Source organism: Tuber melanosporum, assembly GCF_000151645.1.
Source record: "Tuber melanosporum whole genome shotgun sequence assembly, scaffold_32, strain Mel28".
Lineage (NCBI taxonomy): Eukaryota > Fungi > Ascomycota > Pezizomycetes > Pezizales > Tuberaceae > Tuber > Tuber melanosporum.
Genome location: NW_003298997.1, coordinates 368,495 through 387,930, shown reverse-complemented (window position 1 = coordinate 387,930; position 19,436 = coordinate 368,495). Strand labels below are relative to the sequence as shown.

Here is a 19,436-nt window from a genome sequence, read left to right as displayed (position 1 = left end):
TACAATACTAACTGCGCATCTCCCGTCCCCGACAAACAACAACCGCCCAGTCACCAATCAAATCCTCAGATTTTAGAAACTAAAACTTTAAAACGAGAACAGGCTTTAAAGAAATAGAAATGAATTTCCTCACGTCGGCTAGCCGGCGGAGGGGCGCCCAAGCTCGACAAATGCCTACATCACCCCACACCTTCTCTCGCCGCCATCACCTCAAAACACCATCACACCACACCACCACCGCCGTCAACCGACACCACCGCCAAACCGCTCCAGTGCGCACCAGCACTAGCGCCACAACCTCGTCGGTGGTGGTCCCGTATAAGCGCCGTCTGGATGCTCGCTCTCCAAAAATGGACAATTCGGCCTGACACATTTGCCGTCCCTAATTGCGCTGCAATAGTGGCCCCTATAACAGTTTTCGTTCCGGCATGCCTCGCCGAATTCACACCGGGTAGCGCCGACCCTACTCTGCATCGCCTGAATATCCACCTGCGCTAGATTATACTTGTGTGAAAAATGGCATGGCTCTTTCCAGCACTGTCCGAGGATGTAATGGTCGTTGCAAGGTGGCGGCTGCAAACTTTTAATTTTGGTCATTGCTGCCTTTTGCTGCGGAGTTATAATGTTAATCCTGCTCCCGAGCCCCACCTGGGCCGTGTTCGCTGGTCTCGATGCAGTTGCTGGGGGCGGCGGTGCCACAACTGCACCGGCGTACGATACCGGATTTTGTGGGTACGGGTTCGGTACATCTACAGGCCTGGATGGGACCGGCAGCCCTGGGGGCAGACGGGGAGTCTCCAATTTCCGGGAATCGAAGATGTGAGAAAACTTGAGTGTCTCGAACTCTAAAGATTGAAATTCGCTGGCGAACGGGGGACCCTCCAATAGGCAAACCTTACTCTCGTCGGGTGTGGCGGAAGATTGTATGCTGTTTAGGATTCGGACGTATCCATTATCATGCGAGGCTCCAAGCACAACCTTTTGGCAGTTGTAATTCTGTAAATGAAAGTTTAATTCCGCTAATCGTGTCAGCCTGGCTATTCAGTGAGGTTTGGGTTCGGTGTATAGGAAACCTCTAATACGACTGTCTACCATCTCTTTTCCATCCCCGACGTCTATGAAATAGAGGTGTTCTTTGGCTTGGATAAATCCTTTAGCGAAATCTTTAAAAACCTTGGGCTCTTTAACTCGACCAGAAAGTTGGAGAACGTTTGCAAGCTTATACATATTGACGAAAACCATGACATGTACCTCCGGCGTGCCTTCTGCCACAAGAAGTTCAGTTAAAGCTTGGATAAGCAGCCTCCCAGCCTCCGCCCCGCCGGATTTCCCTCTAACTAGCAACTCTTCTGCAAACTGTCGGTTATAAAGTCAGCTGGTGTTCGGTACGATTAGGAGTGGTAAAGCGTACGATCATTCCATCACCGTCAACTAGGACGACAATGTATTGGTTGTTACTCTACCCTATTAGCTGGATTTCGGACGGGTAAGGCAGCAGCATACCAAAAGGCGTTCTGCTTCTTTAAACTTTAACTGTAGCTGTTCATACTCTCGACAGGTCGCAACCATGCTATTGTGAATCACCCGCATGTCTGCAAGATTTTTGCCGAGTTTTTTGTTTTCCTCCAATAGTTCCTAGGATAGAGTTTAGGTTAGGGTTAATCAAAAGTGAAAGGATGGAGAAAACATACTTGCACGAATTCGATTGAGTCTTTGCTGACTTTCTTCAAAGATTCAAGTCGTCTTGTCGAATCTTCAGGATCCATCTCGCTTCACTTTTTGAATAGTGTTAAAGGGTTGCATAGGGGCCAGGGTTGGCGTGGATGAATGGAAAGGGGGTGAGGGGGGAAGACCTACTTAAATGTTCTCGAACTTAAACTTTTGCTGTATCATAGGCAATTGCTCTCGGCGATGGTGTGGGGAAAGATCGCGGGCGACAAAGCCATTGTGACAGCTCATTTGCACTCTCTGAAGTTGCCTGAACACGTTTCATTCGCTTTCGTCTTGTGATATCGCATATTTCTCTCGGCTGGAAACTGTGGCGACTGGTGAGCGAAACAGGGCTTGCAGTTTGTTGGTGGTTTATTGCAGATGTCGGGAGGGTGTGGCAGGTGGGGTGCACATCTCTCTCTACTCGTACCGAGACCATGATACCGCTAAACTCGATTTCCTGACGGTTACAAGTACCCAATGTCTCTGATATGAAAAAATGCCCTCCCCTTTGCCTTTAGAACTTACGGGGTTGGTGAGGAAGATACCCTCGACACTTGTGCAGTGCAATATACACACCCTTCGCCCAAGGAACTTTTTTTCTTTTTCTTTTCTTTCCGAGAATCACAGAACCGCACCCGTGTAGTACAGTACAATCCGGTACTATCCCTGTTATCCGTGCTTTCTTCAAGGGCCCCCTTGAACGCATTGCTCGAGTACGAGTGCCGTACATATAGAACTGCCTAGGATCCGATAACCCGCAAGTACCGACACCCATCCAACCGTGAACTTTGTATTCAGCAGCCAAACCTTAGCATTTAAATCCCAAAATCTTCTTCCGCCAGCAGGGTGCGCACGGTGCACCGGTATCCCACCAGAGTAGCTCGCACTGTATATGTTTCAGACTTTACCCGCAAAAGGTAAATTCCCCCTCGATTAGCCCATTCGAGCCAATTGATCAGGAATTAGAGCATCATATCTCTTGATTCGCCGGACCCCCTCCTCTCCGCTAGGCGGAATACATGGCGAGCAATGCATATGCTTGTTCGAGAGGGTTGGTCCTATCAGCGAGGACGCGCAGCTGCTGCTAAAAGCACAAAGCAATGGGCTTGCGGGGTGGTGTTGATAACGGTGATGGCTACGATGATGATGGTGATGGTGCTTGGGGAAGCGGGTGGAGTTTGTCCGTCTGGGCAGTGGTCCTACCCGTTTTTTTAGCTCTCATAGCATACCGGTATTAGACGTAATGGGGACAAACGAAGCCACGTATGATAGCGCTACGCGAAGATTTGTAACTTGTGTTTGATTCCTTTCAACCCGCCATCAAAGCAGTAGGCAAGGATACCCGGGCAACAATTGTCGACAACAAAACTCTCTCACCACTTTTCATGATGTGAGAGGCCTACTACCCGTACGCTTTTTGATACACCTGCGCCCACAGAATGCTCTCACGATCGGGAGGATAGAGTCAATTCCACTCCTACACTATCAGAATACCGCGCTGGGCCCTGGGAAGCCTGTGAAATCGAGAGCATCGACACCATGGCAGCACCATCCCACGGCTCGTGAAACGGAACAAATACGGTATGTTACATGCTTACAAACCGCCGCAAAGGTAGGAAAGTGCTTTTACGAACCTCACTCACTAACACTTTACACCCCCCAAACTACTCGAGTATTCATTCTTATAGAGCAAGGAAGGGAGATCGTGAGGGATGGAGGAGGAAGGGAAAATAAAAAGGAAAAATGGAGGCTAACATTGATCGGCTTTGCATTACGAGTAATCAGAAACCACTGGAATTGAACGCCCCGAAACAGTATATCTTCCCGCTGGCGGTAGTTCGCGGCTGAGGACCACTGTTTTCGCTCTCGCCAACAGACTACCCCCGCAAACACAGGCTGTTGAATCGCATTTTCCAGCACCACCTTCCCTTTCACCCATCTTCCCCATGATATTTTGAACTCATCCCCGCACTACCCTTGCCCATCCTACCATATCCTACCCTATCCCATCTGCCAAGAAAAACAGAAATGTGACCCCAATGATCCGTCTAATACGTATCGTATCGTATTACAGAAGCACAGAAGCTGAGGGTCCAATCCGGATATCCCGATCCATCGCTTTGCCCGCTCGTCGAAAAGAAAGTGCTCCTTCTATCTGAAACTGTCTGGTTTGGCTTGACGCCTTCTCCCCACCAGCTGGTTTGCAGAATGAGGGAGGGGGAGGGGGGTGAGGAGCTGCTGGCTGGCTTTCTGATAGTCTGATACGGTGTGGTGTTGGAGCGATGGACCCCTGTTGCGAGGATAATGGGATAAGGTTATTTACCCACCATAGGGTTAACCAATCAGTCAGCTCCAGGGATGGTCGTCTTGAGGCACTAGCATTAAACTGTTCAGGCACCGAACCTTTTTATTTTTTACCACAATTTATGTCTTGAGTTTATGGCAGAGGGATGTCGCGCTATGGCATACAAGAACCTTTTCAGGCACCAAACCTGCCTGCACGGTACAGTACCTGTGTGATATAACAGTCGCTACATCAGTACCGGTATCATACCTGGTGCTCATCGTGTGATCACTTGGCACAGGATCGAAAATATCCTCTTGCATCAAGCAATCACCATTCGATCCACGTCAAAGCGCGAGCCAAGATTGCATCCTCGGGCCATGTTCGGCCATCGATGCCAAAGGCCCGGCCCGGTTTGTAAGACCGTCCGATGCGCAAGGCTGGTCGCCGCCCACAACTTGCAGGTTCCGGTGTGTAATGATGACCAAGCTGAACGAGGCTGTAGCTATACTCGTACTGGTATTGCCGGTAGCGTAAGGATTTATTGTGCTTCTGGAAACAGCCCTTCTGCCCTATATCTACTTTGTTCCCTATTTGCCAATGGACGCGCGGCCAAATTTTAAGGACCCCTGGCATTTTTCTGCCAAAGCAGATAGATGTGTTTCCCGCGCTCATTATGCATCACTCGAAAACCCGCCATTCTTCGATCTTGGGCATAATTGGATTAGGTGTAAAGGGAATAGAATGATAACACGTCAGGATATGTGGACATAAGAATAGCTGTCGTATGGTAGCTTGTTCAAGTTCACACACGTATTGCGTGTGCGGGGGGGGGCTTGAAAACGCCTTTGGTTGAAGGAACACGGCAATGAGCTCACTGGAGCACAATCTTGCAGGATTTAGAGCAGCGATAAATATGAAGGAGAAGCATAATCATACCGTGCACTGCTAGAGCATTTTCCTCCCTCGCCCCGAAAGCAAGTGAAGAACATGTACCGGTATAATTTTTGCTTTTTGGGGGGGAAGGGAGCAGGTTCTGGCTGTGCGGGAAATGTTGCCGAAATCGTTTTATCCGATGAGCAAGATTTCCTAGGATATTGTTAGACGCACGGAGGAGGTTGTTCTCTAGAGTGAAGCTTTCTTTTTTATGATTCCCTTGTCTAGCCTTTGCTGATGCTTTTTCAGCAATTACCCCCAGTATCACTCGTTGCGATTTCGTCAAACCCACGTCCTAACTCAACTTCGGGACTATCGATATGGTAGCTCCTTTCTCCCTATGAAATATTAGGGGGAAGCGGGTACTCCGAGGTATAAAATCCAGAACTCAAAAGATGAGAGGGAACCGCTGATTATTCGACAGCAATTGGGTTGTGTTGAGGGATAAATCCAAAAAAGCAACCTCATCAAAGATCACAGTACCGGTGCCGTAGGGGTTACTGTATCCGAAAGATTTCTTAATCCAGCTCTGGTGCTCACAGAAGGCTTAAGTCCCTTTACACATACCACCCTCTGGAAGGACAGGCAATAGTGCGTGGATACGCCAGAGCCCACGTTGCTTTGTCAGCAACTTCGACTCCACCAGCACTTAGGTGCCAGTTTTCCTCCAACAAATGGGAGCGACAGAAGGCCGCCCACCGGCCTGAAGGACCGGCGTGAACATGAGAAAAACAGCTTGCTGCCGGCACCCTCCCTTGTATTGAGATATATTGAGGCAACAGGAGTATCATATCAGTACTCGTACGACAAGGGAAAATCTATATCTGGCTACGCAGTTGAAAGGAATTAGAATGCTTGTATATCACAGGGGTAGAGGGCCAAATATTGTCTGATAAGGATGGTCTGTGTGAGTTGCAGCGATGTCCATGCCTCATAACTCTTAGAAGCTATCCCGTCCCAGCCTGGCCCACTCGACTGTGCTTGAAGCTTCTGATGCCATTGGCGCATTTAGTAAAGTTTGCAATGACTTCGTTATCTTCTCCCACAGGCTCGGGTAGAATTAACATATCAACTAGGCCAACCGAGGCCGGGAATTCCCTAGACACTGCGGATCCTTTCCAAAGTGTTGTCAAAAACCACCAGCAACAAAGGTTCAGATGTCTCCTTCTTCAGGGCCATCACATGTCCACAGAGAGGGCAGGGTAGGAGGAGTAAGGGAGAAAAAAAGGATCCATTGTCTGGACTTTTCTTCCGGCCTTATGCCCCCCCTCGGCCTCCGCCCCCATCTGAGGGCATGTGATCTCGTTTCTCCCTTCTCGAGGGAATAATTATTGTCTGCGAGGAACCGAACTTGGGGACTTGGAAAAACCAAGTTTGCAGGGACCACGATGTTATACTCGTACGAGTACCGGCATGCCATGGCCCCGGCCTTATGTGCCAGGCTGCCTTAGCTCTTGCACCATTCGCAGAGGGGAAGGAGAAAAACGGGTAGTGGATGGGAATAAAGAATGAAAAACGGAATTCACAGTTTGCTACATTGTCTTGCGGGGATAAATGCGTTAAACTAATGCTATTTCGGATGAGGTATTCGGCTAGAGGGTGGGAGGAGACCTCACACGTCCAAATAAACAGTCAGGACAGGAGCATTGGTGGCCAAAAAAAACAAAAAAAACATGCAAGACAGGATCCTGAAGCTGTTACAAACCACACACGCAGGGGCAAAAAAGACCCTCAGATAGCGCATATAGGTGCGCAACGAGAAAAAACAGAAAGAAAAAAAGCTGCCACTGTGGGGCTCGATCCACGACTTGTGATGGCCCTGTTCAAGGGACTATGTCCGAATTTCAGGTCGGGCGTCATGAGTTTGCTTTGGGAGAAACTGGAGCTAGCATACGAGTCATGGTTTGTGACTATTTGCGAAAGTTGAGTGGACCCCAGAGTCGAATATAGACGCAATAATAATACTGCGCTCCTTGAAAACATCAAATCATGTGCGCCTCAAGCTCAGTAAGAGACAGAGGCTAGTAGTAGGTTATAAAAAATCAGAAAGCTGCGTGTTATCACTTGTCACCTCTATGTATTTTTCTGCTTATTGACGCCGATACAAATACGAGTACTTGTACCTTCCCAATGTTGTTATTAGTCATCCTCAACCCACTAGTTTCATAGGTGTTTGCCGTGGCCGAGTTTACCCCTTATTTTCTCAATTCCTTATCCCGCCTTCCGATGAAGAAATACCATCTATGCCTGGATAGATATCGAAGGAAAACCACCTTTTATTCTATAACTCGTTCAACCTTTCTCAGGCATCTGTTATAGACCTCCACTCTGCCTTATAATAAACTCTCCCAAGTACCCCCTCTGGTCAGCCCAGCACCTTACCAACACATTGGCTGCTCTATTCCTCTCAGGTGGTTCTACTCGTACAGTATTGCAAGCTAGCCCCTCGTTATCCCTTCCTCGGCTAGATTGCCCATACTCTAGTCACCCGGTCCATCTCTGCCTTACTCATGAGCAAAACCTTCGTGACACTTGCGTGGCTGTTCTGCACGGTGGGTCCTAGAGCTATTGATCCAAAGCCATCTTTCAGGTCTCTGCTGATCTCCCGTTTTCCTGATAGCATCTACGCAATCCCCCAGCTCTCCCAACTCAGCAGCACCGTGCAGAGCTGCGCCCCCACCCGAAATAAGGGTTCAGATCAACCCTTTCTCTATTAAATAGTACCCGCACAACTCCTAAGTCGCCAATTTGCACAGCAGCACTAAGCAATGCCCGATGGTGAATATCCCCAAAGTCACGATATGCCTGAGGGTCGTGGGTATCCTCGAGATTAGAGTTTGCCCAGGGCGCCGCAGGGGAGGAGGTAGGCTACGTACAACCTACCGGTGCCGGCGGCCGAAGTTGACAGCTACCTACAGAGGAGGCGTCTGATAGGCTGTGTGGCTTGATCATCGAGAGGGATTGTTTCCTGGGTTAGCAACACTTTAACTGCGCCGAGGTCACTGTGTTTGCCGCTTCATACGAGCCCGGTGGGGTGCACGTCGTGGGAGGAGCATGCCCGTGCATTGGGATCCATATCACAAGCGAGTAAAGTGTGGATAAGGTTTTGGCAGCGCTAAAAGCACTCATACAGGCGCTCAGTAGGTAGCGTTGTCGACGGTATCGAGGATGCCATTATCTAGAACCTTTTGGGCGGTCTGGATGTCATCGCAACACACGCTTCTAGCGGGCCCGCCGACGACTGTCCGAAAACCCAAAGGCCGTATAGGTTAGCCTATACAAGCCCCAGTTGACCGCAAATTTGAAAGGCCAATGTACAAAGGTCGAGGGGAACCAGACCACATATTACTCGCCCTGATATGCACCGGTCAACGTTTGTGCCTATGGAAAAGCTTAGTGGTGGACGGCACCTTACTGCGGTCCTCGAGCGCTCTTTTAGTTGCAGTGAGGATCAACTGCAGCAGGAATTCGTGGGAAACATCTTGTTCACTTTACCAGAACTTTGGAAGGGTCTCGCGCCATCCAACTGGCTCCAACCTCTCCAGACCGGGCCTCCTGGTCTTTTGATTACCGGCCCGATTTCAACCAGCCGAACCCACCGGAGACACTACCGTGACATGCCGCAGAATGAAGAGCTTTCTAACTCTCACTCACACGGGATGGAGACTGGCGATGAGAAGGGCAGGAGGTTCGAACTATCAAAGCCTCCTGCTCTTCTTGGCATCACTCCTACCGAATTGAATATTATTGTTATTTTTACTCGTGCTTGTGTCACTGACGGTGCTTGCGCAGCGACTTAACTATAAACACCTTAATCCCGTATCCCCTGTCCCATACCGGGACCCGAGCACAAGTGCCAGGGAGATGTTTTCGTACTCGAGTACTGTAAGCACAAGATAGGGATCATTTTGTATGTTAACCTGAATTAACTATTCACTTGAGGCATTCAGCCCAAGAGTTGAAAAAACGTTTTTCGAGTCCAAGTTTTGAGATGATTCGTAAAGTTATAAGTGTGCACAGTACAAAAAAAGGCGTTACACACTCCAAAGAATTTACACTCCAAAAGCTTGCAGAATCGCTGTTCAACTCTGGGGCTGGATTCCCCCACTAACTCTACTAGAGTTCCGTGGCACGTGCGTGGGTACAGAATTAGCACCGCGATACTTGTGCTGGTAAATCATGTCTCTGCGGTAAGGTAACTTGGACTATTTTGTGGTCGAAAGAGGAAATTTTTAAAGTAGGGTAACAGAAATTACCCGCTACTGGCCCTTGTTCGTCACCGATCCCGTCTCGTCGTGGGGCACGATGGCACGATGAAGACTGTGGCCGAGTTATCTATCGTCAGTCGAACAACACCGCGGGACTACCGGAATGATATTGTAAAAAAAAACCATACACTGCCGGTACCAGATAGGCAACGGAGCCAAACTACAATAATCTGGGCCGAACAAGTAAATGAGATGCAGGAAATTCAGCCCGCTTAAACCACACCGCGTCAAACACTACATACTGCTTCACGAAGTGTTTTATCTCTGGCCGCGGAGATCAGAGGCCTGGCGGAGATAGCGGATTGCCCGAGTCTCATAATACGACAAGAGCGCCGATTGTCCATACGGTGGAAAGGGTAAACGGGCAACCTCAGAGCCTTCTCCCCCTTTCCATTGGGTCAAATCTTGGGGGGATAAGTTGAATTTCACATCCCATCCGTCCAGGTCAATATCGCATCCGCTCTCCCCGCAATGTCGATCAACCACCTCCCAAACGAGCTAATAATTCTGATATCCGAGAACCTCCCCACTCCCGCCCTCAACGCTCTCCTCCGGACCAGCAACCGGTTCGCCTCAGTTCTCACGCCGCCCCTCCGCAAACGCGCACTAATCAATGACGACACACGCTCGGCCCTTTACTGGGCCGTAGCCAAACGCCACCTTCCGATGGTGCGAATAATCTTAAACACCGGTACACCCGTCGATCGACTTCAATTTCGGGGTGAGTCAGTGCTTCGGTCGGCCATGCGCGCCAAAGATCTTACGATCCTACGACTCCTCCTCGAGGCAGGAGCCGATACCGAAGCTGTACCTGGAATACCGGTAGCTAAACGGAAAGCGCAAAGGAAACAGACAGCACTTGTACTATGCAGCGCGCTCGGCTTGGTAGATGCCGTACGACTCCTACTCGCCGCTCGGGCACGGGAGCGGGAACTTGCACTGGAGAATGCCATAAAGGGTGCCGCACAGAGTGCCGCGGGGACTACTGCAAAGAGTGGTTGTGTTGAGATAGTAAAGCTACTTCGTGACCACGGCGTCACCATAGACCCACCCCCTGTGTGCCTCTCAGCAAAACTCGGAGACGGGGAATTACTAAATCACCTAATCCCAGGAGCCAGCAAGGACCACCTAAACCTCGCGATGCAAGAAGCTATAAACTCGGGCCACACCAACTTGGTGAGAATCCTCTTAGACTCCGGTGCAGATCCAAATTGCAAATTCCCCAGAGGATTGTTTCTAGACACACCCCTAATACGACTGTTCAGACGCCTCTACTTCGGTTCAAGCACACCCATGGAATCCCATGTCGATATAGTAGAAATGCTGATCTCCCGCGGCGTAGACGCCACCTTCTCGTCGCAGACGACAGCGTTTCACTTGGCATGCCTGGTCGGACCAAGATTCACCAAAGACACAAATTGGCCATACGAAACAATCCGTAATGATTCAGAGTACAAACTCCTAGACCTATTCCTATCCGCAGGTGTGAACATAAACGGCCCGGACCCGTACGGCGATACCCCAGTACACCTCGCCGTGCGCCACCTCGTATACAGCTCAACACCCATAGATTACCTGGAGTACTTCATCTCCCGAGGCGCAGAAGTCAATACTGTTAACAAGGAGGGCAGAACACCGTTGCATAAAGCCGCTAGCTCTCGCAAGGACGTGTTCACGCGGTTGATAGAGTTGGGCGCGGACTTGAGTATTAGCGACCCATCGTGGGATGCGCCCATGGTGAACGTGGCGAGTTGGGGGGCGCTCTGGCCGGATGTGCTCAAGTGGTATTTGCAGAGGAGGAGAGAAGGGCTGGGGTTCAACGGGATTAGCGAGACGGCGCTTTTGAACGCTTCGAGGAATGCTGGCTTGAGGGGGGAGTTGGAGGTTTCCAAGATTTTGTTGGCCGGTGTTAACCCCGGGTGATGGTGGTGGCCGTATAATAGGGGTGTGATGGGTAGATGGTATGAACGTGGTGATAATCTTACTCGAATATAAAAAAACAAGGGGAGGGGGGGGAATACACGATACACAAAGCAAAGCGGAAAAATAAGTCACCATTTCCTCAAAGTTCCTGATATCCAGACCCGGCACTGTACCCCCGGCAAGCCATAATACAAGTGACAAGCTGCATAGCTAGAGCATCAACAAAGGGAACTATGGTACCCGTATCAACTTGGATAAGAGAGAAAATGTGTCTCAGGAGCTCTTTGTTTTTCCTACAGGTGTCTTAGCAAGGGACTGCTGAAAAATACCAGCAAAGAACAAAACTCGCCACTGAAAGAGAAAAAAAACTTGGACGTCCTAAGACATGATATTTCTCCCATTCAAACTAATATACAGTACGAGAACCTCAAATACGGTAAGCATCCATCCAAACCCCGCCCACGCATCAAAAAAATCCATCGCCGCACCAGGAATCACACTTACCGCGCCGCAGTCAGTATTAGACCCAAGAACCGGCCAGCAATTTCACAAGAAATCCAGCTTGTGTCATCATCGAGCTACTACTATGCATACTACCCTTCGCTTCACACGCCGTCACCACCACCGCCCAACACCCCACCCTGAACGACACAATCTCAGCAGCCACGGGGACCATCACACCATCATGAAACTCCGAGGGTATGATAGACCAGTCTACTGTTATTGCAGGTTGCATATCCGTGGCGGAAAGTTATCGTACCCGACCACTCGTAGATTTCAGATTGTGCGTAAATTTTTTTCTTCCGTATGTGCTATGATAAGTGGAAGTTTTGTTTTGTTATCAGGGGTGGGATGGGACGGCATGGGATTGGAATCGTGAAGTTGAAAGGATTATGATATATGGTGATATGATACCTTGCGGACGTATATTATCCTTCTTCGTTATCATCCTGAATCGCTATTGGTAATTTTTATCTTGGTATGGAATGATCTTGAAGTGGCTCTTTTTCAAAAGAGTTTGTATTTTTTTTTTTTGGGGGGGGGAACAAGTAAGGTCGGGGACTTGTGTCGCCGTCGGACATCCCAGCGTGAAAAGGGCCCTCCTCGACAACGAGCAGAAACTTACGATAAAAAAAAGCCCCCGCCTGGGCAGGAAAACATGCTCTTGTTTGTTGTGCTCCTGGTTGGTTGTCATATATCGTGGATATACAGTACACTACTATATCAAAGCAATAAATTATGTGTGATCTGCATTTATCAAGCAAGCAAGCTATAATTTAGTAGCACTGGTTTTCTGAATCCGACCGACAAAAGAATCATGTAGCGTCACTCGGTCCGCTACCCAAGCACTTCCTTCCTTCCTTCCTTCCCGTCGTTGGATTCCGCTGACTTTGCCCCTTCCTGCGATACGATATAATTCTCCTGCTATTGATAAACTAACTAGCTAGCTAGCTGCCTTGGGACTCATGTTTGTATGTGCGTGCTCGTTGCGGTGCTGTTTTTTGACCTTGGGCTTGCTCGGGCGGTTTGGGATGCGGTGGGGTGCGGGACGAGCTGGAGATGGAAGTAGAGTTATATGGTCTGCAAGGGGGGTGATTACGGGCGGAGCGGGGAGTGAATGGGTTTCAGGAAAGTTGGATGTGTAGCTAATGTGATAGTGGTAGTTTGGGTAACTGCTCTTCGCTGGTCGTGTGATGCTCCATCGTTTCCCTCTGCTTCTAAGATGGGACGTTGCTGGTGACTTAGACTACATGAAGAATTAACTTGGCGAATACGAAATGGAAAAAGCTAAAGTGTAACGGAGAAGGAGGAAAAATGAAGATAGTAAAGCAGGAAGAAAAAGAGAAAAAAAAGTGATATTTCAGAAATTTAATATATAAATGGACAAACCCTTCATCTCCCACGCTCGCTTGATGAAAAAAAATGAAAAAGTAAAAAAAAAAGAGACTAAGATTACAAAACCCCCCAACTCAAACAGAGATTATCGTATACCACTCACTCCCCCAGCAACCAGGCATCAGCCACAATCTTCGCAATCCCAAGCCTGACGACACGAATGATATCGCTGACCTTCCAGCCTTCCGCGCCCTCTCTCCAATCCCATGCTCGCTGGACTGCCCCTGCTGTTGCACCGGCACCAACCAATCCCGAATCAATCCCGTCGCGAACGCTCTCCCAGCTGCTGATCATGCTCCCGGCGATATACCCGCTCTCCGTCATTCCGTTCGCCTCGCCAGCGCTCCCACCACCTTGGGAATCCTTGTGCGCGAGCACCCGCTGCAGGAATTCCTCCGCCCGCCGCCACACGTCACCGCGGACGCACTCAAAGTTGGTAATCACCTTGAGCACGTCCATGGCCTCACGCATGCCCAGGTGGCGCTTCCGTGGGTTGATGTATGGCATCAGCTCGCCAAGGAGAACAGCTATCATCCACTCTTCCAGGGCGGAGTCCCAGTCCGCATCGTAGACACCACCGTCGAGTTTTTCGCCGGCGGATTTGAGGACAGCCACTAGCGCTTTGACGGCGCGGGGGTGGTCGCCCGAGTCGCGGGATTCGTAAAAGTTACGGAGGGTGGCGTAGCCGGAGAGCTCGAAGCGGAGGATTGGTGAGGCAATAGAGGTCGGGGTTTTCAGGAGGTCGGAGAGGACGGGGTCAAGTGACGAGGGGGCGGGCAAAGGGGTTGAGTGAAGAAGGGAGGAGGTGGTTAGCTTCGTGAGAATGTTGTGGAGGGAGAAACGGTCGTTTGCGAGGGCGAAGAAGTGAAGGCTGTCGCCACAGGAAGTGGTGCCTGAGAGACGTTCTGCAAACGACTGTTTATTTTTCATGTTAGGTTTTTTTTCCGCGCTACCAATATTGGATAAAGACACCTACCGCTGCTATTTCCGCAGCCTCATCTTCGAGGTTCTTTTCGCTACAGTACGTGAGAAGCCTCTCAACACGTTCCTTCGATGTCAACTCCAGCTGGGTGAGTAGCTGCGCACAGTTCAGTCAGCTCCGGGTTGTCCCAGTAGGAGTCATGGTCACCAACCTTTCCCGACATCTCACGCCCACCCCTTACTCTGTGCAGAACACCCACCGCGACCTCCCAGCCTTCAACCTGCGCCTTCTCGTCGACCCATTCCACACCAAACAACCCTGCCGCATATTCCTTCACTACACCATCCGCCTTTTCAGCCTCTGTCCCGGAGCCTCGGTTCATTCCAAAGACCGCAAGTTCGTCCTCATCGAAACCGCCCATCACTCCTCTGGTTTTTGCCCCACTCCCGATCTTTCCCCTCTGTATCGATCCAGCAGCGCCGCATATCTCGACAAGAGTACTGGCCACAAGCAAACTGAATTTGGGCATAACTTGGACAACAACGTTTGTATCCCAGACTAGACATGCCCCTGCTGCAAGCTCGAGCTCATTTGTTGGGTCAAGAGGCGTATCGGATTCCACCAAACATTCCGTCACTTTTGAGAGTCTAATCAGGTCCTTTTCCCTTCGTCTTCGATTCATGGCTTTCCCGGTGCCATCATCATATACACCGTCTTCGTCGTCATCTTCCGAATCATCTCCAATACGTGAATCCGGATCATCGGAACTGTCAGTAACTCCCCACATCATTATCGCAAGCGCTGCATCCTCCCATTTTTGGGCATGAGAAAGGATGGCCTCCCTATCACCCCTCATAACATCGTAGATTGCTCTGAGACCTCTGCTGACTTCGCCGGGCGCCGGTGTTTTCTTCTCCTTGGCTTTCCCCATACCGATCCCAAAACCGTATGAGCCTCCATTCCGTGGATGGAAGCTTTCGTAATAACTATCATCAGTTTCGTCAAACGTAGTCTCACCATCGCCTTCACCCCCGGCCCTCACATCCTCCGCGGCAGCGAACACCTTTCCTTGCCATATCCGCCAATCACCTTTCGATCCATGAGAGGTTCCTGTTGCCGGGAAGAATCCCATGGAGCTGGGGGCATATGATGAACGGGCCAATCCGGGACACGTACTTAATAATTTGATCGCGGAGGCTGTCGCATTCTTGGTGCTCTCAATTTCCTCCCTGCTGTAGCGTCTATCCCATGTGGGCTCTTGTGTATCGCCAATCTTTGGTTTTGGAACGGAATTGTTGCTCTCGTTCAGCATATCCCAGTCTGCGTTGCGAAGCAAATCCATGGCTTCCTGAACTTCACCGCGAAGGATCAGCTGTAGAAGAATCTTCCAGTACGAATGGCTGTAAATGGCATTGGGGTAGAAAGTCTTCAACGCCGTCAGCTCCTTTCTTGTTGGAACTTGCTTGTGTGTGTAAAGCCATCTCCTTAATGTCTCGACCACATTCGCTCGGGAGTGGTGCAGGGGTAAGAGTAGCGATGTGAGGTAGTAGGCCTTGTGAAGACGTGATTTAGCCTGACCCTTGGGAAGATTCGACGCAAGCGTATTGAGGAAAAGTCTCGATGCCCGGGTAAGATATTCTTCTCTCTTGGGAGGAGGCGGAGGTGCGTTGCGATCGACATCCATAATCATATCCTCCTCGTCCAACTCTGAATCATAATCCAACGGAGCTGCCGGCGACAAAAGGGTTTGCAACTCCATCATAATTTCCTCAGTTTGAATGATCATAGAACCAGGTTCCTGGACTATCCCCGGTTTGACTTTGCATTCTGTCCCGTACTGAACCTTGCGATTTTTACTGGCCGAACCCGCTGGCAGAACGTCGTAGGAATCGTCTTCCTCGTCATCATCGTCATCGTCGCCGTTAAAAAACATACTGGTCGCTTCATCATATTCCCCGTCCATGTCTTCGTCATCCTGTTGGGTGGGTTCTTCGCTCCGCAATTCGTCCTCAAATATCCTTGGGGAGCTGGCCTCCCCGTTATCACCGTGGTTGGTAGACGGAAACCTACTCCCATCCCACCCAGCGTTCCCCTTACGCGCTAAATTTGCCGAGGGAGCAGCTGCGAAGGCCGATTCGGAGACAGGTTTGCTGAATTGAGGAATCTTGTTGCTACCAGTCGTTCCGCTAGTTCCCCCGGGGGTAGCAAATCGAAACAGAGTCGCAGACGAAGATGATGGGTCAGCGCCAAACAAACCACCCCCATTACTGGGACGGCCGAGCTTTCCCGCCCCCGATTTTAACCCCGGAGTCATCCCTGCAAACAGAGTACTCCCGGAAGAGGTGTGCTGAGGTCCCTGGGGTGTCGACCCGGCAGAAAAAAGACCGTTGCTAGGGGGGTTCGGGACCGGAGGTGAGAAGGGAGCGACAGAGGGTGAAGGATCGGAGGGGATACGAAATATCGGGGGATTCGAAGGAGCCATTGGTGAAGAATATTCTTGCGGAAAGATACTTTCCCCGTTCTCTTTTTGGCCGGAAGCTGTGTTGTTTGTCAGGTCAAGCAGGTCTGGCTGTTGCCGACGGTCAAAGCGAGATTGACAAACAGGATGGAGGGAGCGTGGCTGATATTGTTATGCAAAGACGTGACGATTGTGGGAGGGGCTGGGTGAGAAATTGGGGAACAACTATGAGAGATGAAGTAGAGAGAGAGGGAGAGGGAAAGGAAGAAAGGGAGAAAGGGCAACGGAAGCGAATATTTAGTAAGACTGCGGGTTTCGTGGAGTGCGGACTGGTTCAATGGAAAGCTTTGTTTCCCCGACCTTGCTCGCTCCAAGAAAAACACGCGCGGCGACAACAATTCAAATTTGGCGATTGTAGAGCAAGCGAGAGGTATTGTTACAGGGTTAGGGTTGTTGTTGGGGTTAAGCTCTAAATAATTAATTATTTAATTATTTTATCTTTGGCGGGAGGCAACTTACAGGTATGCACTGTACTGTACAGTACAGTACAAAATTGTACTCGTACACTGTATCATAAGGTGGCAAGAGAAGGGGAAGAGGGAAGGAGAGCGTCCGGCTGAGAAAAAATGAACTAGATTACCGTGCCGTAATTCTTAGCGAACAGGGCAGCACAGTATCCTCCCTCCCACCGTACCGTACATTCCATACTGTACTGTACAGTACTAGTACAGGTACCCGGAAATACAGCGAATGGTTTCATCAGGTGAATAATTTATCACGTACTGGTGACCGGGAGAACCCATGCTCCGCGCCCTCTTCTTTCCCCCCCCTACGTTTTACTTCTGCTCTCAACACCATCTGCATCTGGTGAACAAACCCCTCAAACCTAAGAATCCTCCAAGCCTACGCCCAGGGACTGTCTCTCCTTACTAGGCAATGGACCCCTCCACTCACTCACGTTCCGGCACGCCTGTCTCCAACCAAGGCGCTGCCTCCCACCCTCCCTCATGGCCGTCGTCGGCTGCCCCAATTCTCCCCATTCACGAGAACCTAGCCAGGCTGATCCCCTCTGTGAGAGCCCTGCTAGACTGGCCCCCCGAAAGCCTACCCCCCATCTCCCGCCAGGAGGTGCTGGAACTCTCTACCGGAGAATGCTACCTGCTTCGCCTCGTCTCCTCTCTCGTGTCCGGCATATCCGCCCTCTCCCGAACCGTCGATGTGCTCAATACGAGAATTCACGACCTATTATCCCAAGTTGCAAACACACTGCTTTCAAACGACACCCCAGTCAACACCACCAACATTTCGGCGAGCTCCGTGGCCTCCCTCCAAGCATCCATCAGGGATCTGTTTACTAGGTTGGTGGCAAACCCCACTCCTCCACCCCAACTGCCTGTGTTGGCCCCCACTGCCCTGCTCCATCGGCCTTCCTGAAAGTGTAAAGAGCCAGCCACCAACACCACAGCCCCCACCCTCCCTGAGGTCCTACCCTCGGGATATCCGGCATTCTATGACCCCGACCTCCCCAGTTATGATACGGCGATAGGCAAGTACAGGGGCAACCCTGCTGCCTATGTGGCCAAATATCCCAGGATATGGGAAGCACAGCAGTGGAGGGACGGCAAGTACCCCAACCCAGCTGAATTCCTCCCTGGCATCCCCAACCCAGATGACCCCCCACCTGGCAAGACCAGAGCATCCTATTCTGAGGCCGTGTCCTCAGGGCCCTCAAGGGCCAAGAAGAAACAAGGTGGCTCTGCCCCCTCAGCAGCACAAGTTGCAAAAACAGTCACCAGGCCGGCTAGTCCTCCCGCTCCTAGGCCACTGCCCGTTGCTGAGAGAAGGTTCTTTGCCCCTCGATCCCTCGCTGCTCATCATACCCTGAGCAGAGAAATAGCGGCTTCCTTCCCCGACACTGCGGTAACGGTCCTTAAAGAGGCCAACTGCCATCTTCCAAAAGCATTTACAGCCAAAGTCAATGACCGCAGCACAGTAACCCTCTTTACCCTCGATCCTCACACTCCGGCCACAGCATATGCACCATACTACGAAGCCCTCTCCTTCTATCTTAATAAAGCCTACCTCGTGGGCGATAACCGCTACCTCTGTTTCTGTCCTGCCCCCAACGAGGTGCAGCTAGCGGTCCACTCCCTCCCTGTCTCATTCCTTCCTGACGATCAAGAGGCCCTGTTGGGGACCCTAAGGGAAACCATTCTAAATGTCAAGGAAGTACGAATCCTCTCAGCACGGTTCCTTGTTCAAGACGAGGAGATTCGCCTCTCCAAGGTAAACACCTCATATATTGTCATGGTGGCACCCTCGGATGTGGACAAGATGGTGTGCAGGACCTTCCTCTACACCTCACGTTGTCAGATTGAACGAGCCTTCTCCGCAAACAAATTCACTCAATGCAAGAATTGCTGGGGTTATGGCCACCAAGCACCCAGATGCAAGACCGACCACCCGGTCTGCCTAATATGCGCCCTCAGCCATACAAAGGTGATCCACCTCTGCCAGAACCCGACATGCCCCAAGGGTGGCAACCTCAAACCAGTGGCCTACTGTTGCCCCACCTCCGTCCCCTTCTGTGCCAATTGCTCCTCCACTCACCCTGCCTTCGATCAGTCATGCACACAATGTCCAAAGCCCCCTCCCCTGCCCGCCTCCGAGTCCCCTCCCCCAGGGGAAGAAGAGATGGATACGTAGGACGATGGAGGAGAGAGTCCTTCCTCCAGACCACCGCTGCCCCAGAACCTTGCTCCTTCCGTGGACTTGGGAGATGGCCTCGCCACCAGAGCCCCCCCCAACCTCCCTTTCTCGACCCCATTCCGAAGACCTGGAAGTGTCTTCCCAGTCCCCAGTACCCCATCACGCACCCAAGGAACTGACCCCTCCCGTACCCAGGTGGACATCACTCCCACTCCAGTCCCCAAACCACCAGCAGGTTCGTCCCGTTAATGCGCGACAACCGCTCTACTCCCCCTCCTTTCCCAGTTTCTACTACTCCTCCACAGAGCACTAGCTCTTTTTCCCTCA

The 19,436-nt window shown here is 50.8% G+C and overlaps 3 protein-coding genes; 1 reads left to right on the top strand and 2 right to left on the bottom strand.

Moving 5' to 3' along the window:
- Positions 1-50: 50 nt before the first annotated feature.
- GSTUM_00007157001 (uncharacterized protein) lies at positions 51-1,766 on the bottom strand (the record flags this gene model as incomplete). XM_002839223.2 has 5 exons in its annotated part: positions 51-1,019; positions 1,074-1,356; positions 1,412-1,459; positions 1,504-1,635; positions 1,692-1,766. 5 exons carry the CDS (start codon positions 1,764-1,766, stop codon positions 286-288), a joined length of 1,272 nt encoding a protein of 423 aa, XP_002839269.1. The 3' UTR covers positions 51-285.
- Positions 1,767-7,160: 5,394 nt separating this feature from the next.
- GSTUM_00007155001 (uncharacterized protein) lies at positions 7,161-8,900 on the top strand. XM_052355782.1 has 1 exon: positions 7,161-8,900. Exon 1 carries the CDS (start codon positions 8,293-8,295, stop codon positions 8,731-8,733), a length of 441 nt encoding a protein of 146 aa, XP_052211749.1. The 5' UTR covers positions 7,161-8,292; the 3' UTR covers positions 8,734-8,900.
- Positions 8,901-12,961: 4,061 nt separating this feature from the next.
- Positions 12,962-14,624, bottom strand: GSTUM_00007153001 (uncharacterized protein; the record flags this gene model as incomplete). XM_002839221.2 has 3 exons in its annotated part: positions 12,962-13,935; positions 13,997-14,098; positions 14,154-14,624. 3 exons carry the CDS (start codon positions 14,622-14,624, stop codon positions 13,120-13,122), a joined length of 1,389 nt encoding a protein of 462 aa, XP_002839267.1. The 3' UTR covers positions 12,962-13,119.
- Between the last annotated feature and the right edge of the window lie 4,812 nt (positions 14,625-19,436).